We start from the raw sequence: 13775 nt of genomic DNA, 5'->3' as shown, positions 1-13775 counted from the left end.
GGTATATTAGATTTGTGGTAAAAGTGGATGAGTGTAACGTCCAGAAGGAATCGTTTCCGACCCCATAAAGTATATATATTCTTGATCAGCATCAATAGCCGAGTCGATTGAGCCATGTCTGTCTGTCCGTCCGTCCGTCCGTCCGTCCGTCCATCCCCTTCAGCGCCTAGTGCTCAAAGATTATATGAGCTAGAGCAACGATGTTTTGGATCCAGACTTCTGTGATATGTCACTGCTACAAAAATATTTCAAAACTTCGCCCCGCCCAGTTCCGCCCCCACAAAGGACGAAAATCTGTGGCATCCACAATTTTAAAGATACGAGAAAACCAAAAACGTAGAATTGTAGAGACTGACCATATCTTTAAGACTGCGGAATCTGAATTGGATCGTATTATTATTATAGCCAGCATCAAGAAAACAATTTCATTATACCCGATACTCAAAATGAGTATTGGGGTATATTAGATTTGTGGTAAAAGTGGATGTGTGTAACGTCCAGAAGGAATCGTTTCCGACCCCATAAAGTATATATATTCTTGATCAGCATCAATAGCCGAGTCGATTGAGCCCTGTCTGTCTGTCCGTCCGTCCGTCCGTCCGTCTGTCCGTCTGTCCGTCTGTCCGTCCCCTTCAGCGCCTAGTGCTCAAAGACTATAAGAGCTATAGCAACGATGTTTTGGATACAGACTTCTGTGGTATGTCACTGCTACAAAAATATTTCAAAACTTCGCCCCGCCCAGTTCCGCCCCCACAAAGGACGAAAATCTGTGGCATCCACAATTTTAAAGATACGAGAAAACCAAAAACGTAGAATTGTAGAGAATGACCATATCTTTAAGACTGCGTAATCTGAATTGGATCGTATTATTATTAAAGCCAGCATCAAGAAAACAATTTCATTTTTTCTAGCCCTGTCTCTCTCTAACACACACGTAGCATAGGCGGCTTTGCTTAGAGTAAAACATTAGCGCCAAGATCTCAGAGACTACAAAAGCTAGTGCAACCAAATTTGGTATCCACACTCCTAATATATCGGACCGAGACGAGTTTGTTTCAAAATTTCGCCACACCCCCTTACGCCCCCGCAAAGGACGAAAATCTGGGGATATTCAAAAATCTCAGAGACTATTAAGGCTAGAGTAACCAAATTCGGTATCCGCACTTCTGTTAGATCTTACTATAAAACGTGTATCTCAAAATTTCGCCCCACCCCCTTCCGCCCACACAAAGGACGAAAATCTGTTGCATCCACAATATTGAGGATACGAGAAAACTAAAAACGCAGAATCATAGATAATGATCATAGCTATCAGATTGCTGAATCTGGATCAGATCAGATCATTTTTATAGCCAAAAGGAACAAATCAATTTGCACTGGCTACGCAGCCCCCGACGTCACGATCAGACTGATTTTCTGTCTCTCTCGCACGCACTCTTTGTCGTGTCGTTTAATATTAGCGGCGTCTGCCGGAGGAGAGCCATACTGACTTAGTATCGGGTATAACTATAGAGTTGCGGTGTCCGCAGCAACTCACAACGTTCCACCTCGTTTTGTATTTATACCCGATACTCAAAATGAGTATTGGGGTATATTAGATTTGTGGTAAAAGTGGATGTGTGTAACGTCCAGAAGGAATCGTTTCCGACCCCATAAAGTATATATATTCTTGATCAGCATCAATAGCCGAGTCGATTGAGCCCTGTCTGTCTGTCCGTCCGTCCGTCTGTCCGTCTGTCCGTCCCCTTCAGTGCTCAAAGACTATAAGAGCTAGAGCAACGATGTTTTGGATCCAGACTTCTGTGATATGTCACTGCTACAAAAATATTTCAAAACTTCGCCCCGCCCACTTCCGCCCCCACAAAGGACGAAAATCTGTGGCATCCACAATTTTAAAGATATGAGAAAACCAAAAACGTAGAATTGTAGAGAATGACCATATCTTTAAGATAGCCAGCATCAAGAAAACAATTTCATTTTTTCTCGCCCTGTCTCTCTCTAACACACACGTAGCATAGGCGGCTTTGCTTAGAGTAAAACATTAGCGCCAAGATCTCAGAGACTACAAAAGCTAGTGCAACCAAATTTGGTATCCACACTCCTAATATATCGGACCGAGACGAGTTTGTTTCAAAATTTCGCCACACCCCCTTCCGCCCCGCAAAGGACGAAAATCTGGGGATATTCAAAAATCTCAGAGACTATTAAGGCTAGAGTAACCAAATTTGGTATCCGCACTCCTGTTAGATCTTACTATAAAACGTATATCTCAAAATTTCGCCCTATCCCCTTCCGCCCCCACAAAGGACGAAAATCTGTTGCATCCACAATATTGCACATTCGAGAAAACTAAAAACGCAGAATCATAGATAATGATCATATATATCAGATTGCTGAATCTGGATCAGATCAGATCATTTTTATAGCCAAAAGGAACAAATCAATTTGCACTGGCTACGCAGCCCCCGACGTCACGCTCAGACTGATTTTCTGTCTCTCTCGCACGCACTCTTTGTCGTGTCGTTTAATATTAGTGTCGTCTGCCGGAGGAGAGCCATACTGACTTAGTATCGGGTATAACTGTAGAGTTGCGGTCTCCGCAGCAACTCACAACGTTCCCCCTCGTTTTATTATATATTCCTTCAATGGAAGGATGGTTTTTCCTTCTATAAAGGTTAATTTGTTTAAGGAAAGAACCTCATCATATACATATAAGTTTCTCTTCATTATCTTTATAACTTAAAGTCCCCTTTCCTGTATCAATAACAGCTCCGATTTTCTTTAATAGGTTAAATCTTAATAGTAAATCCGCCTCCATTCCATCTATTTTGTAAAACACTTCTTTTGTGTTAAAAATAGTTATATTATGGAAATATTTAATTATCGAAAACCCATTTACTGTAGCAACTTTCTTATAAATTGATAATTTTTTTATACCCGATACTCAAAATGAGTATTGGGGTATATTAGATTTGTGGTAAAAGTGGATGTGTGTAACGTCCAGAAGGAATCGTTTCCGACCCCATAAAGTATATATATTCTTGATCAGCATCAATAGCCGAGTCGATTGGGCCCTTACTGTCTGTCCGTCTGTCCGTCTGTCCGTCCGTCCGTCTGACCGTCCCCTTCAGCGCCTAGTGCTCAAAGACTATAAGAGCTAGAGCAACGATGTTTTGGATCCAGACTTCTGTGATATGTCACTGCTACAAAAATATTTCAAAACTTCGCCCCGCCCACTTCCGCCTCCACAAAGGACGAAAATCTGTGGAATCCACAATTTTAAAGATATGAGAAAACCAAAAACGTAGAATTGTAGAGAATGAGCATATCTTTAAGACTGCGTAATCTGAATTGGATCGTAGAAATAATGAAATTGTTTTCTTGATGCTGGCTATAATAATAATACGATCTAGTTGAGATTTTACACTCTAGAACATATAGTCATCCTCACCGATTCTGCGTTTTTGGCTTTATCGTATCTTTAAAAATGTGGATGCCAAAGATTTTCGTCCTTTGTGAGGGCGGAAGTGGGCGGGGCGAAGTTTTGAAATATTTTTGTAGCAGTGACATATCACAGAAGTCTGGATACAAAACATCGTTGCTCTAGCTCTTATAGTCTTTGAGCACTAGGCGCTGAAGGGGACGGACAGACGGACGGACGGACAGACGGAGAGACAGACATGGCTCAATCGACTCGGCTATTGATGCTGATCAAGAATATATATACTTTATGGGGTCGGAAACGATTCCTTCTGGACGTTACACACATCCACTTTTACCACAAATCTAATATACCCCAATACTCATTTTGAGTATCGGGTATAACGAGGGGGAACGTTGTGAGTTGCTGCGGAGACCGCAACTCTACAGTTATACCCGATACTAAGTCAGTATGGCTCTCCTGCGGCAGACGCCGCTAATATTGAACCACACGACAAAGAGTGCGTGCGAGAGAGTATAAAAATGATCCGATCAAATCCAGATTCAGCAGTCTGATAGATATGGTCATTATCTATGATTCGGCTACAAAATATTTTTGTAGCAGTGACATATCACAGAAGTCTGGATACAAAACATCGTTGCTCTAGCTCTTATAGCCTTTGAGCATTAGGCGCTGAAGGGGACGGACAGACGGACAGACGGACGGACGGACAGACGGACAGACGGACAGACAGACATGGCTCAATCGACTCGGCTATTGATGCTGATCAAGAATATATATACTTTATGGGGTCGGAAACGATTCCTTCTGGACGTTACACACATCCACTTTTACCACAAATCTAATATACCCCAATACTCATTTTAAGTATCGGGTATAAAAACATTCAACAGTAAATATAAATTTTAACAGAAACAGAAACTAGGATTGTTGGAATGGGTGGATGGGAGAGCTGGAATTAATCAAACATCTTCTCCAGCATTTTGCGAAGTTTTTCTTGGGCATAGCGTATCTTTAGGTATATATCTTTGGACACACCGTTCTCCGCGATGGTCGAGAAGCGATATGTGCGGAAGTTCTTCTCGCGATCGATGTACGTAATGGCACTCAGACGCGGGCAAAGAATGAGCTTCATGTGATCCGAGAAATTGAGCTGAAATGAGGAACACTTTTGGGTAAAAGCCTAAAAGGGAGAGCTATATTTGTGTGGGGCTACCTGTACGGTGCCGTTGGTCAGATGCATGGCCACGGCACAGGTTGTGCGGAGCCAGGAGTGCAAATGGGGCAGACGCGATACCTGCTCACTCTCGATGTTCACATTGTCGGCTCCAGCCATCACGAGATGCTCGATCATGTAGCGCTGGAAGTAGGACAGCAGCTTCATCTTCTTTTCCAGCGTCTTGCAGTAATCGCTCGTTGTCATGTAGCTCTCCTTTCCGTCCTTGTCTATATAGTGGACGTTGATGTGATTGGGAAGCAGAATCGGTTTGGTTGTGTCGTTGAACATAATGCCAATGCCCTTGTCGCAAAGCTGATAGCCGAAGCCGTACTTGTCGCTGTAGTCGACCCACTTGGATATCCAGAAGAGCGGCTAAGCCGCAGGATCGGTATTCTCGTCCCCGAGATTGCCTGGCAGCAGGCACGAGATGAATACACAATTCTCTTACGGAAACAAGTACAAACCTTGTTGATCAGATGGGTGAGCTGCTGGTGCAAGCTCTCAATGTCGCTGCGGTAGTCCTCGTTGTGGCGGAACAGCTGGAATGAAGCAGTGATGGTGTCGTGCAGGTTGGCCTCCACCCTAACGCCGTTCATCTGCATCAGCGGCTGGCGATGAGTGGGGTCCCCGATGGTGTCGTTGAGGGCAATGCGCGGAGCCATGGCCAGGCAAGAGCTTGGCAAGGACGTTGGCACCCTCGAGCCCTTCAGGAAGTCGTAGTTCAGCAACTGGCCAATGGCTGGAAGGCAGCTGGGGTCCGGCTGGAGCATGGAGATCACCATATCCGCAGCGGGCTTTCGCAAGTAGGTGGGCACACGGTACTCGCACTTCTTGATCCTTGAGTAAGTGTCCTTCAGCGATTTGGTCTCGAACGGGGGTTGGCCCACCAACAGTGTTCATGACGCAGCCAATGGACCATAAGTCCACCTCGAACGAGTGCCCCTTCTTGTTGAGAATCTCTGGGGCAACGTAGTTGGGGGTGCCGCACAGAGTCTTCTTGCGTTCGCCCTCGTATTCGATGCGTGTGGCCAGGCCAAAGTCGTCAATCTTCACGTGCAGCATATCGTTCAGGAACAGGTTTCCCAGCTTCAAGTCGCGATGGATGATGCACTTGTCATGCAGATACTTGACGCCTTGGACGATCTGGTAAATGTAGTAGCGGCACTCGTACTCCGTGATGCTTCTGCGGCGCTTGTGCAGCTCCATCAGCGACTGACGGGCAAAAGAGGCGGGTTGTCATCCCTTATGCTAAGCTGGATTCTCGGCGTACTTACCCGCTTCTTGCACAGCTCCAGGACAATGTATATGTTCTGGATATCCTCGAAATAGCTGTGGAACTTCACTATGTTCGGATGATTGAGACTACGGTGAATGGCGATCTCCTGAACCATCTTCTCCTTCTGGTGGTTGTTGATAATCAGCTTCTTTGATACGATTTTGCCGGCAAAAACATCGTCGGTCTCCACATCGATGATTTCGTAGCACTTGGCAAAGTTGCCCCTTCCAAAGAACCGCAAACGCTTGTACGTCCGGTGTAGCTTCGAGTCGTAAAGACTATCCGGTATATCTGTTTTTATCCTCCGGTTTTTCGGACATTTTGCCTTGGCGTTCACGCGAACACACGAAAAAAGTCGAGAAAAATGCGTTCCCGACGAAACCGATTAAGAGATCAATGCCAATGCTCACAGTTCACAAGTTCACGAAAAATAGTTACAAAAACGCTCCGAAAACCGTTCGATCTAAATGCCTATGTACGAGTTGTGGCTATTGAAACGACGCTGGACGACTAGCCTCCTCTGACGACACACAACAAAATAATCATAACAAAAGCCAACTCGATGGGGGACGTCTGCCCCAGAGGGTGGGTACGGGTAATATTTTTGTCCATAGCCTCCGTCAACAATTGAATGGAAATGGTAAAGAGAGAGAGAGCGAGAGAGCAGAACAGCAGAGCCCATAAATAAGCAAATAAAACGTAATAACTAAGTGAAAATGTGGAAAATGTGTTGTTTGGTTCCGTGGCGGGGGGGGGGGCGGCGGTCTCCCCCACTTTAATGTCCCCCTGGAGTGCAGCAAGGACTAAATGGAAATGTTCAAGTAGATCCCTGTGAATGGGCCAAAGGATAATGAAACGTTCTACCAGAAAACATCAAAAGTGGCTTAGAATGTGGTGACCAAAGAAGGGGGAAACTGTTGAGATGGTCTAAGGATGAATTATGAAGCAGAAGTTACGGAAATTACGAAGAAATGGTTAGTTTTTGGATGATCTTTGAGCATATTGGGGAATGCTGTTAAAGATTCTGATTCCAAAGAAAGATGAGAAAGATTCTATCAAAGGCTGTGTATTCTTCGGACCGAAAAGTAAGTCTCGCCAAAGACTGTGTATTTTGCTATTGGATGCTGTGGACCGACTTCGCTGCCCAAGGCTTTGACGAGCCGAGACGAAGCTGTGTAGGCATCGTGGCCGCCGTCAGAGGCGAAGGATAGCCCAAAAGAGAATTGAAGCAATTGGTAGTAGCACCCCTCAGTCGGCTTGCATTTCTGCCTGGCTTTGAAGGTGGACTTCTAAGGCCCTTCATGGCGATTAAATCACTCCGAATGGTAAGCTCTTTGGGGGAATTTCTCTTCCTTCCTTTTTTTCCTGTGGCTAGATCCTAGAACGATTCCATCGATTATAGACCAATTAAGAAACGCAAAAACCAACAAATATTCGAATTTCTGTTGGAAATTTCCCCTGAAGGCATTTAAAATTGTTGCTTTATTTTTTTTTTTTTTTCGCCGCCCTATGCCTATGATTGACAGGACCTTCGGTGGGCCGGGGGCGGTGGCGGGCGAAAAGTTTCCTCCTCTGAGGAGTTTCCTTTTCTTTCGGGCCATTCTTTCACTGATTTTGGCTTTTACTTTCGATTTGGCTTTTGTATTTTGCGTGTATTTGCGCTGATTAGCACAGGGCGGGGGTGGGTGACAAAAGGGGGTGGGTGGGGGCTGGGAAACAAATCAAATGTTGTCATTATTGACTGCCGCTTCCGTTTCGGTCTCTCGCTCTAATCTCTAGGGCCTCCAGGGAAACAGAGAGAGAGGGAGAGGGAGGGAGTCCTTGGTGTCCATGTAATTTCATGCAAATATTCTTCTTTTATTTATTAACAATTTCATTCGAAAAACAGGGAACTAAAAATAAAAAACATTCAACAGTAAATATAAATTTTAACAGAAACAGAAACTAGGATTGTTGGAATGGGTGGATGGGAGAGCTGGAATTAATCAAACATCTTCTCCAGCATTTTGCGAAGTTTTTCTTGGGCATAGCGTATCTTTAGGTATATATCTTTGGACACACCGTTCTCCGCGATGGTCGAGAAGCGATATGTGCGGAAGTTCTTCTCGCGATCGATGTACGTAATGGCACTCAGACGCGGGCAAAGAATGAGCTTCATGTGATCCGAGAAATTGAGCTGAAATGAGGAATACTTTTGGGTAAAAGCCTAAAAGGGAGAGCTATATTTGTGTGGGGCTACCTGTACGGTGCCGTTGGTCAGATGCATGGCCACGGCACAGGTTGTGCGGAACCAGGAGTGCACATGGGGCAGACGCGATACCTGGTCACTCTCGATGTTCACATTGTCGGCTCCAGCCATCACGAGATGCTCGACCATGTAGCGCTGGAAGTAGGACAGCAGCTTCATCTTCTTTTCCAGCGTCTTGCAGTAATCGCTCGTTGTCATGTAGCTCTCCTTTCCGTCCTTGTCTATATAGTGGACGTTGATGTGATTGGGAAGCAGAATCAGTTTGGTTGTGTCGTTGAACATAATGCCAATGCCCTCGTCGTAGAGCTGATAGCCGAAGCCGTACTTGTCGCTGTAGTCGACCCACTTGGATATCCAGAAGAGCGGCTGTGCCGCAGGATCGGTATTCTCGTCCCCGAGATTGCCTGGCAGCAGGCCCGGCTGTGGGCACGAGATGAATACACAATGCTCTTACGGAAACAAGTACAAACCTTCTTGTTGATCAGATGGGTGAGCTGCTGGTGCAAGCTCTCAATGTCGCTGCGGTAGTCCTCGTTGTGGCGGCACAGCTGGAATGAAGCAGTGATGGTGTCGTGCAGGTTGGCCTCCACCCTAACGCCGTTCATCTGCATCAGCGGCTGGCGATGAGTGGGGTCCCCGATGGTGTCGTTGAGGGCAATGCGCGGAGCCATGGCCAGGCAAGAGCTTGGCAAGGACGTTGGCACCCTCGAGCCCTTCAGGAAGTCGTAGTTCAGCAACTGGCCAATGGCTGGCCGGCAGCTGGGGTCCGGCTGGAGCATGGAGATCACCATATCCGCAGCGGGCTTTCGCAAGTAGGTGGGCACACGGTACTCGCACTTCTTGATCCTTGAGTAAGTGTCCTTCAGCGATTTGGTCTCGAACGGGGGTTGGCCCACCAACAGAGTGTACATGACGCAGCCAATGGACCATATGTCCACCTCGAACGAGTGCCCCTTCTTGTTGAGAATCTCTGGGGCAACGTAGTTGGGGGTGCCGCACAGAGTCTTCTTGCGTTCGCCCTCGTATTCGATGCGTGTGGCCAGGCCAAAGTCGTCAATCTTCACGTGCAGCATATCGTTCAGGAACAGGTTTCCCAGCTTCAAGTCGCGATGGATGATGCACTTGTCGTGCAGATACTTGACGCCTTGGACGATCTGGTAAATGTAGTAGCGGCACTCGTACTCCGTGATGCTTCTGCGGCGCTTGTGCAGCTCCATCAGCGACTGACGGGCAAAAGAGGCGGGTTGTCATCCCTTATGCTATGCTGGATTCTCGGCGTACTTACCCGCTTCTTGCACAGCTCCAGGACAATGTATATGTTCTGGATATCCTCGAAATAGCTGTGGAACTTCACTATGTTCGGATGATTGAGACTACGGGGAATGGCGATCTCCTGAACCATCTTCTCCTTCTGGTGGTTGTTGATAATCAGCTTCTTTGATACGATTTTGCCGGCAAAAACATCGTCGGTCTCCACATCGATGATTTCGTAGCACTTGGCAAAGTTGCCCCTTCCAAAGAACCGCAAACGCTTGTACGTCCGGTGTAGCTTCGAGTCGTAGAGACTATCCGGTATATCTGTGTTTTTATCCTCCGGTTTTTCGGACATTTTGCCTTGGCGTTCACGCGAACACACGAAAAAAGTCGAGAAAAATGCGTTCCCGACGAAACCGATTAAGAGATCAATGCCAATGCTCACAGTTCACAAGTTCACGAAAAATAGTTACAAAAACGCTCCGAAAACCGTTCGAGTTGTGGCAATTGAAACGACACTGGACGACTAGCCTCCTCTGACGACACACAACAAAATAATCATAACAAAAGCCAACTCGATGGGGGGAGTCTGCCCCAGAGGGTGGGTACGGGTAATATTTTTGTCAATAGCCTCCGCCAACAATTGAATGGAAATGGTAAAGAGAGAGAGAGAGAGAGAGAGCAGAACAGCAGAGCCCATAAATAAGCAAATAAAACGTAATAACTAAGTGAAAATGTGGAAAATGTGTTGTTTGGTTCCGTGGCGGGGGAGGGGGGGTCAGTCTCCGCAACTTTAATGTCCCCCTGGAGTGCAGCAAGGACTAAATGGAAATGTTCAAGTAGATCCCTGTGAATGGGCCTAAGGGTAATGAAACGTTCTACCAGAAAACATCAAAAGTGGCTTAGAATGTGGTGACCAAAGAAGGGGGAAACTGTTGAGATGGTCTAAGGATGAATTATGAAGCAGAAGTTACGGAAATTACGAAGAAATGGTTAGTTTTTGGATGATCTTTGAGCATATTGGGGAATGCTGTTAAAGATTCTGATTCCAAAGAAAGATGAGAAAGATTCTATCAAAGGCTGTGTATTCTTCGGACCGAAAAGTAAGTCTCGCCAAAGACTGTGTATTTTGCTATTGGATGCTGTGGACCGACTTCGCTGCCCAAGGCATTGACGAGCCGAGACGAAGCTGTGTAGGCATCGTGGCCGCCGTCAGAGGCGAAGGATAGCCCAAAAGAGAATTGAAGCAATCGGTAGTAGCACCCCTCAGTCGGCTTGCATTTCTGCCTGGCTTTGAAGGTGGACTTCTAAGGCCCTTCATGGCGATTAAATCACTCCGAATGGTAAGCTCTTTGGGGAATTTCTCTTCCTTCCTTTTTTTCCTGTGGCTAGATCCTAGAACGATTCCATCGATTATAGACCAATTAAGAAACGCAAAAACCAACAAATATTCGAATTTCTGTTGGAAATTCCCCCTGAAGGCATTTAAAATTGTTGCTTTATTTATTTTTTTTGTTCGCCGCCCTATGCCTATGATTGACAGGACCTTCGGGGGCCGGGGGCGGTGGCGGGCGAAAAGTTTCCTCCTCTGAGGAGTTTCCTTTTCTTTCGGGCCATTCTTTCACTGATTTTGGCTTTTACTTTCGATTTGGCTTTTGTATTTTGCGTGTATTTGCGCTGATTAGCACAGGGCGGGGGTGGGTGACAAAAGGGGGTGGGTGGGGGCTGGGAAAGAAATCAAATGTTGTCATTATTGACTGCCGCTTCCGTTTCGGTCTCTCGCTCTAATCTCTAGGGCTTCCAGGGAAACAGAGAGAGAGACAGGGAGGGAGTCCTTGGTGTCCATGTAATTTCATGCAAATATTCTTCTTTTATTTATTAACAATTTCATTCGAAAAACAGGGAACTAAAAACAAAAAACATTCAACAGTAAATATAAATTTTAACAGAAACAGAAACTAGGATTGTTGGAATGGGTGGATGGGAGAGCTGGAATTAATCAAACATCTTCTCCAGCATTTTGCGAAGTTTTTCTTGGGCATAGCGTATCTTTAGGTATATATCTTTGGACACACCGTTCTCCGCGATGGTCGAGAAGCGATATGTGCGGAAGTTCTTCTCGCGATCGATGTACGTAATGGCACTCAGACGCGGGCAAAGAATGAGCTTCATGTGATTCGAGAAATTGAGCTGAAATGAGGAATACTTTTGGGTAAAAGCCTAAAAGGGAGAGCTATATTTGTGTGGGGCTACCTGTACGGTGCCGTTGGTCAGATGCATGGCCACGGCACAGGTTGTGCGGAGCCAGGAGTGCAAATGGGGCAGACGCGATACCTGCTCACTCTCGATGTTCACATTGTCGGCTCCAGCCATCACGAGATGCTCGATCATGTAGCGCTGGAAGTAGGACAGCAGCTTCATCTTCTTTTCCAGCGTCTTGCAGTAATCGCTCGTTGTCATGTAGCTCTCCTTTCCGTCCTTGTCTATATAGTGGACGTTGATGTGATTGGGAAGCAGAATCGGTTTGGTTGTGTCGTTGAACATAATGCCAATGCCCTTGTCGCAGAGCTGATAGCCGAAGCCGTACTTGTCGCTGTAGTCGACCCACTTGGATATCCAGAAGAGCGGCTAAGCCGCAGGATCGGTATTCTCGTCCCGAGATTGCCTGGCAGCAGGCACGAGATGAATACACAATTCTCTTACGGAAACAAGTACAAACCTTCTTGTTGATCAGATGGGTGAGCTGCTGGTGCAAGCTCTCAATGTCACTGCGGTAGTCCTCGTTGTGGCGGCACAGCTGGAATGAAGCAGTGATGGTGTCGTGCAGGTTGGCCTCCACCCTAACGCCGTTCATCTGCATCAGCGGCTGGCGATGAGTGGGGTCCCCGATGGTGTCGTTGAGGGCAATGCGCGGAGCCATGGCCAGGCAAGAGCTTGGCAAGGACGTTGGCACCCTCGAGCCCTTCAGGAAGTCGTAGTTCAGCAACTGGCCAATGGCTGGCCGGCAGCTGGGGTCCGGCTGGAGCTAGAGATCACCATATCCGCAGCGGGCTTTCGCAAGTAGGTGGGCACACGGTACTCGCACTTCTTGATCCTTGAGTAAGTGTCCTTCAGCGATTTGGTCTCGAACGGGGGTTGGCCCACCAACAGTGTTCATGACGCAGCCAATGGACCATATGTCCACCTCGAACGAGTGCCCCTTCTTGTTGAGAATCTCTCGGGCAACGTAGTTGGGGGTGCCGCACAGAGTCTTCTTGCGTTCGCCCTCGTATTCGATGCGTGTGGCCAGGCCAAAGTCGCCAATCTTCACGTGCAGCATATCGTTCAGGAACAGGTTTCCCAGCTTCAAGTCGCGATGGATGATGCACTTGTCGTGCAGATACTTGACGCCTTGGACGATCTGGTAAATGTAGTAGCGGCACTCGTACTCCGTGATGCTTCTGCGGCGCTTGTGCAGCTCCATCAGCGACTGACGGGCAAAAGAGGCGGGTTGTCATCCCTTATGCTATGCTGGATTCTCGGCGTACTTACCCGCTTCTTGCACAGCTCCAGGACAATGTATATGTTCTGGATATCCTCGAAATAGCTGTGGAACTTCACTATGTTCGGATGATTGAGACTACGGTGAATGGCGATCTCCTGAACCATCTTCTCCTTCTGGTGGTTGTTGATAATCAGCTTCTTTGATACGATTTTGCCGGAAAAAACATCGTCGGTCTCCACATCGATGATTTCGTAGCACTTGGCAAAGTTGCCCCTTCCAAAGAACCGCAAACGCTTGTACGTCCGGTGTAGCCTCGAGTCGTAGAGACTATCCGGTATATCTGTGTTTTTATCCTCCGGTTTTTCGGACATTTTGCCTTGGAGTTCACGCGAACACACGAAAAAAGTCGAGAAAAATGCGTTCCCGACGAAACCGATTAAGAGATCAATGCCAATGCTCACAGTTCACAAGTTCACGAAAAATAGTTACAAAAACGCTCCGAAAACCGTTCGATCTAAATGCCTATGTACGAGTTGTGGCTATTGAAACGACGCTGGACGACTAGCCTCCTCTGACGACACACAACAAAATAATCATAACAAAAGCCAACTCGATGGGGGGAGTCTGCCCCAGAGGGTGGGTACGGGTAATATTTTTGTCAATAGCCTCCTTCAACAATTGAATGGAAATGGTAAAGAGAGAGAGAGCGAGAGAGCAGAACAGCAGAGCCCATAAATAAGCAAATAAAACGTAATAACTAAGTGAAAATGTGGAAAATGTGTTGTTCGGTTCCGCGGCGGGGAGGGGGGGGCGGTCTCCCCCACTTTAATGTCCCCCTGGAGTGCAGCAAGG

At 46.8% G+C, this 13775-nt stretch overlaps 1 protein-coding gene and 2 pseudogenes across 2 annotated transcripts; all 3 read right to left on the bottom strand.

The window, feature by feature from the left end:
• Positions 1–4319: 4319 nt before the first annotated feature.
• Positions 4320–6322, bottom strand: LOC117193898 (annotated as a pseudogene).
• Positions 6323–7811: 1489 nt separating this feature from the next.
• On the bottom strand, positions 7812–9964 carry LOC117193429 (serine/threonine-protein kinase polo-like). 2 transcript variants are annotated; one of them, XM_033398179.1, is made up of 4 exons: positions 9471–9964; positions 8656–9408; positions 8177–8605; positions 7812–8113 (listed from the first exon to the last, which is right to left on the bottom strand). In XM_033398179.1, exons 1-4 carry the CDS (start codon positions 9792–9794, stop codon positions 7919–7921), a joined length of 1701 nt encoding a protein of 566 aa, XP_033254070.1. In that variant the 5' UTR covers positions 9795–9964; the 3' UTR covers positions 7812–7918. The 2 variants fall into 2 exon arrangements, with proteins under 2 accessions (XP_033254070.1, XP_033254069.1); XM_033398178.1 differs by lacking the exon at positions 7812–8113 and having other exon boundaries at positions 8387–8589; positions 9471–9961.
• Positions 9965–11279: 1315 nt separating this feature from the next.
• On the bottom strand, positions 11280–13491 carry LOC117193430 (annotated as a pseudogene).
• Positions 13492–13775: the final 284 nt, after the last annotated feature.

Source organism: Drosophila miranda, assembly GCF_003369915.1.
Source record: "Drosophila miranda strain MSH22 chromosome Y unlocalized genomic scaffold, D.miranda_PacBio2.1 Contig_Y2_pilon, whole genome shotgun sequence".
Classification (NCBI taxonomy): Eukaryota; Metazoa; Arthropoda; class Insecta; order Diptera; family Drosophilidae; genus Drosophila; species Drosophila miranda.
Note: the sequence above shows the minus strand (reverse complement) of the source record. Positions and strands in the feature narration are given on the sequence as shown.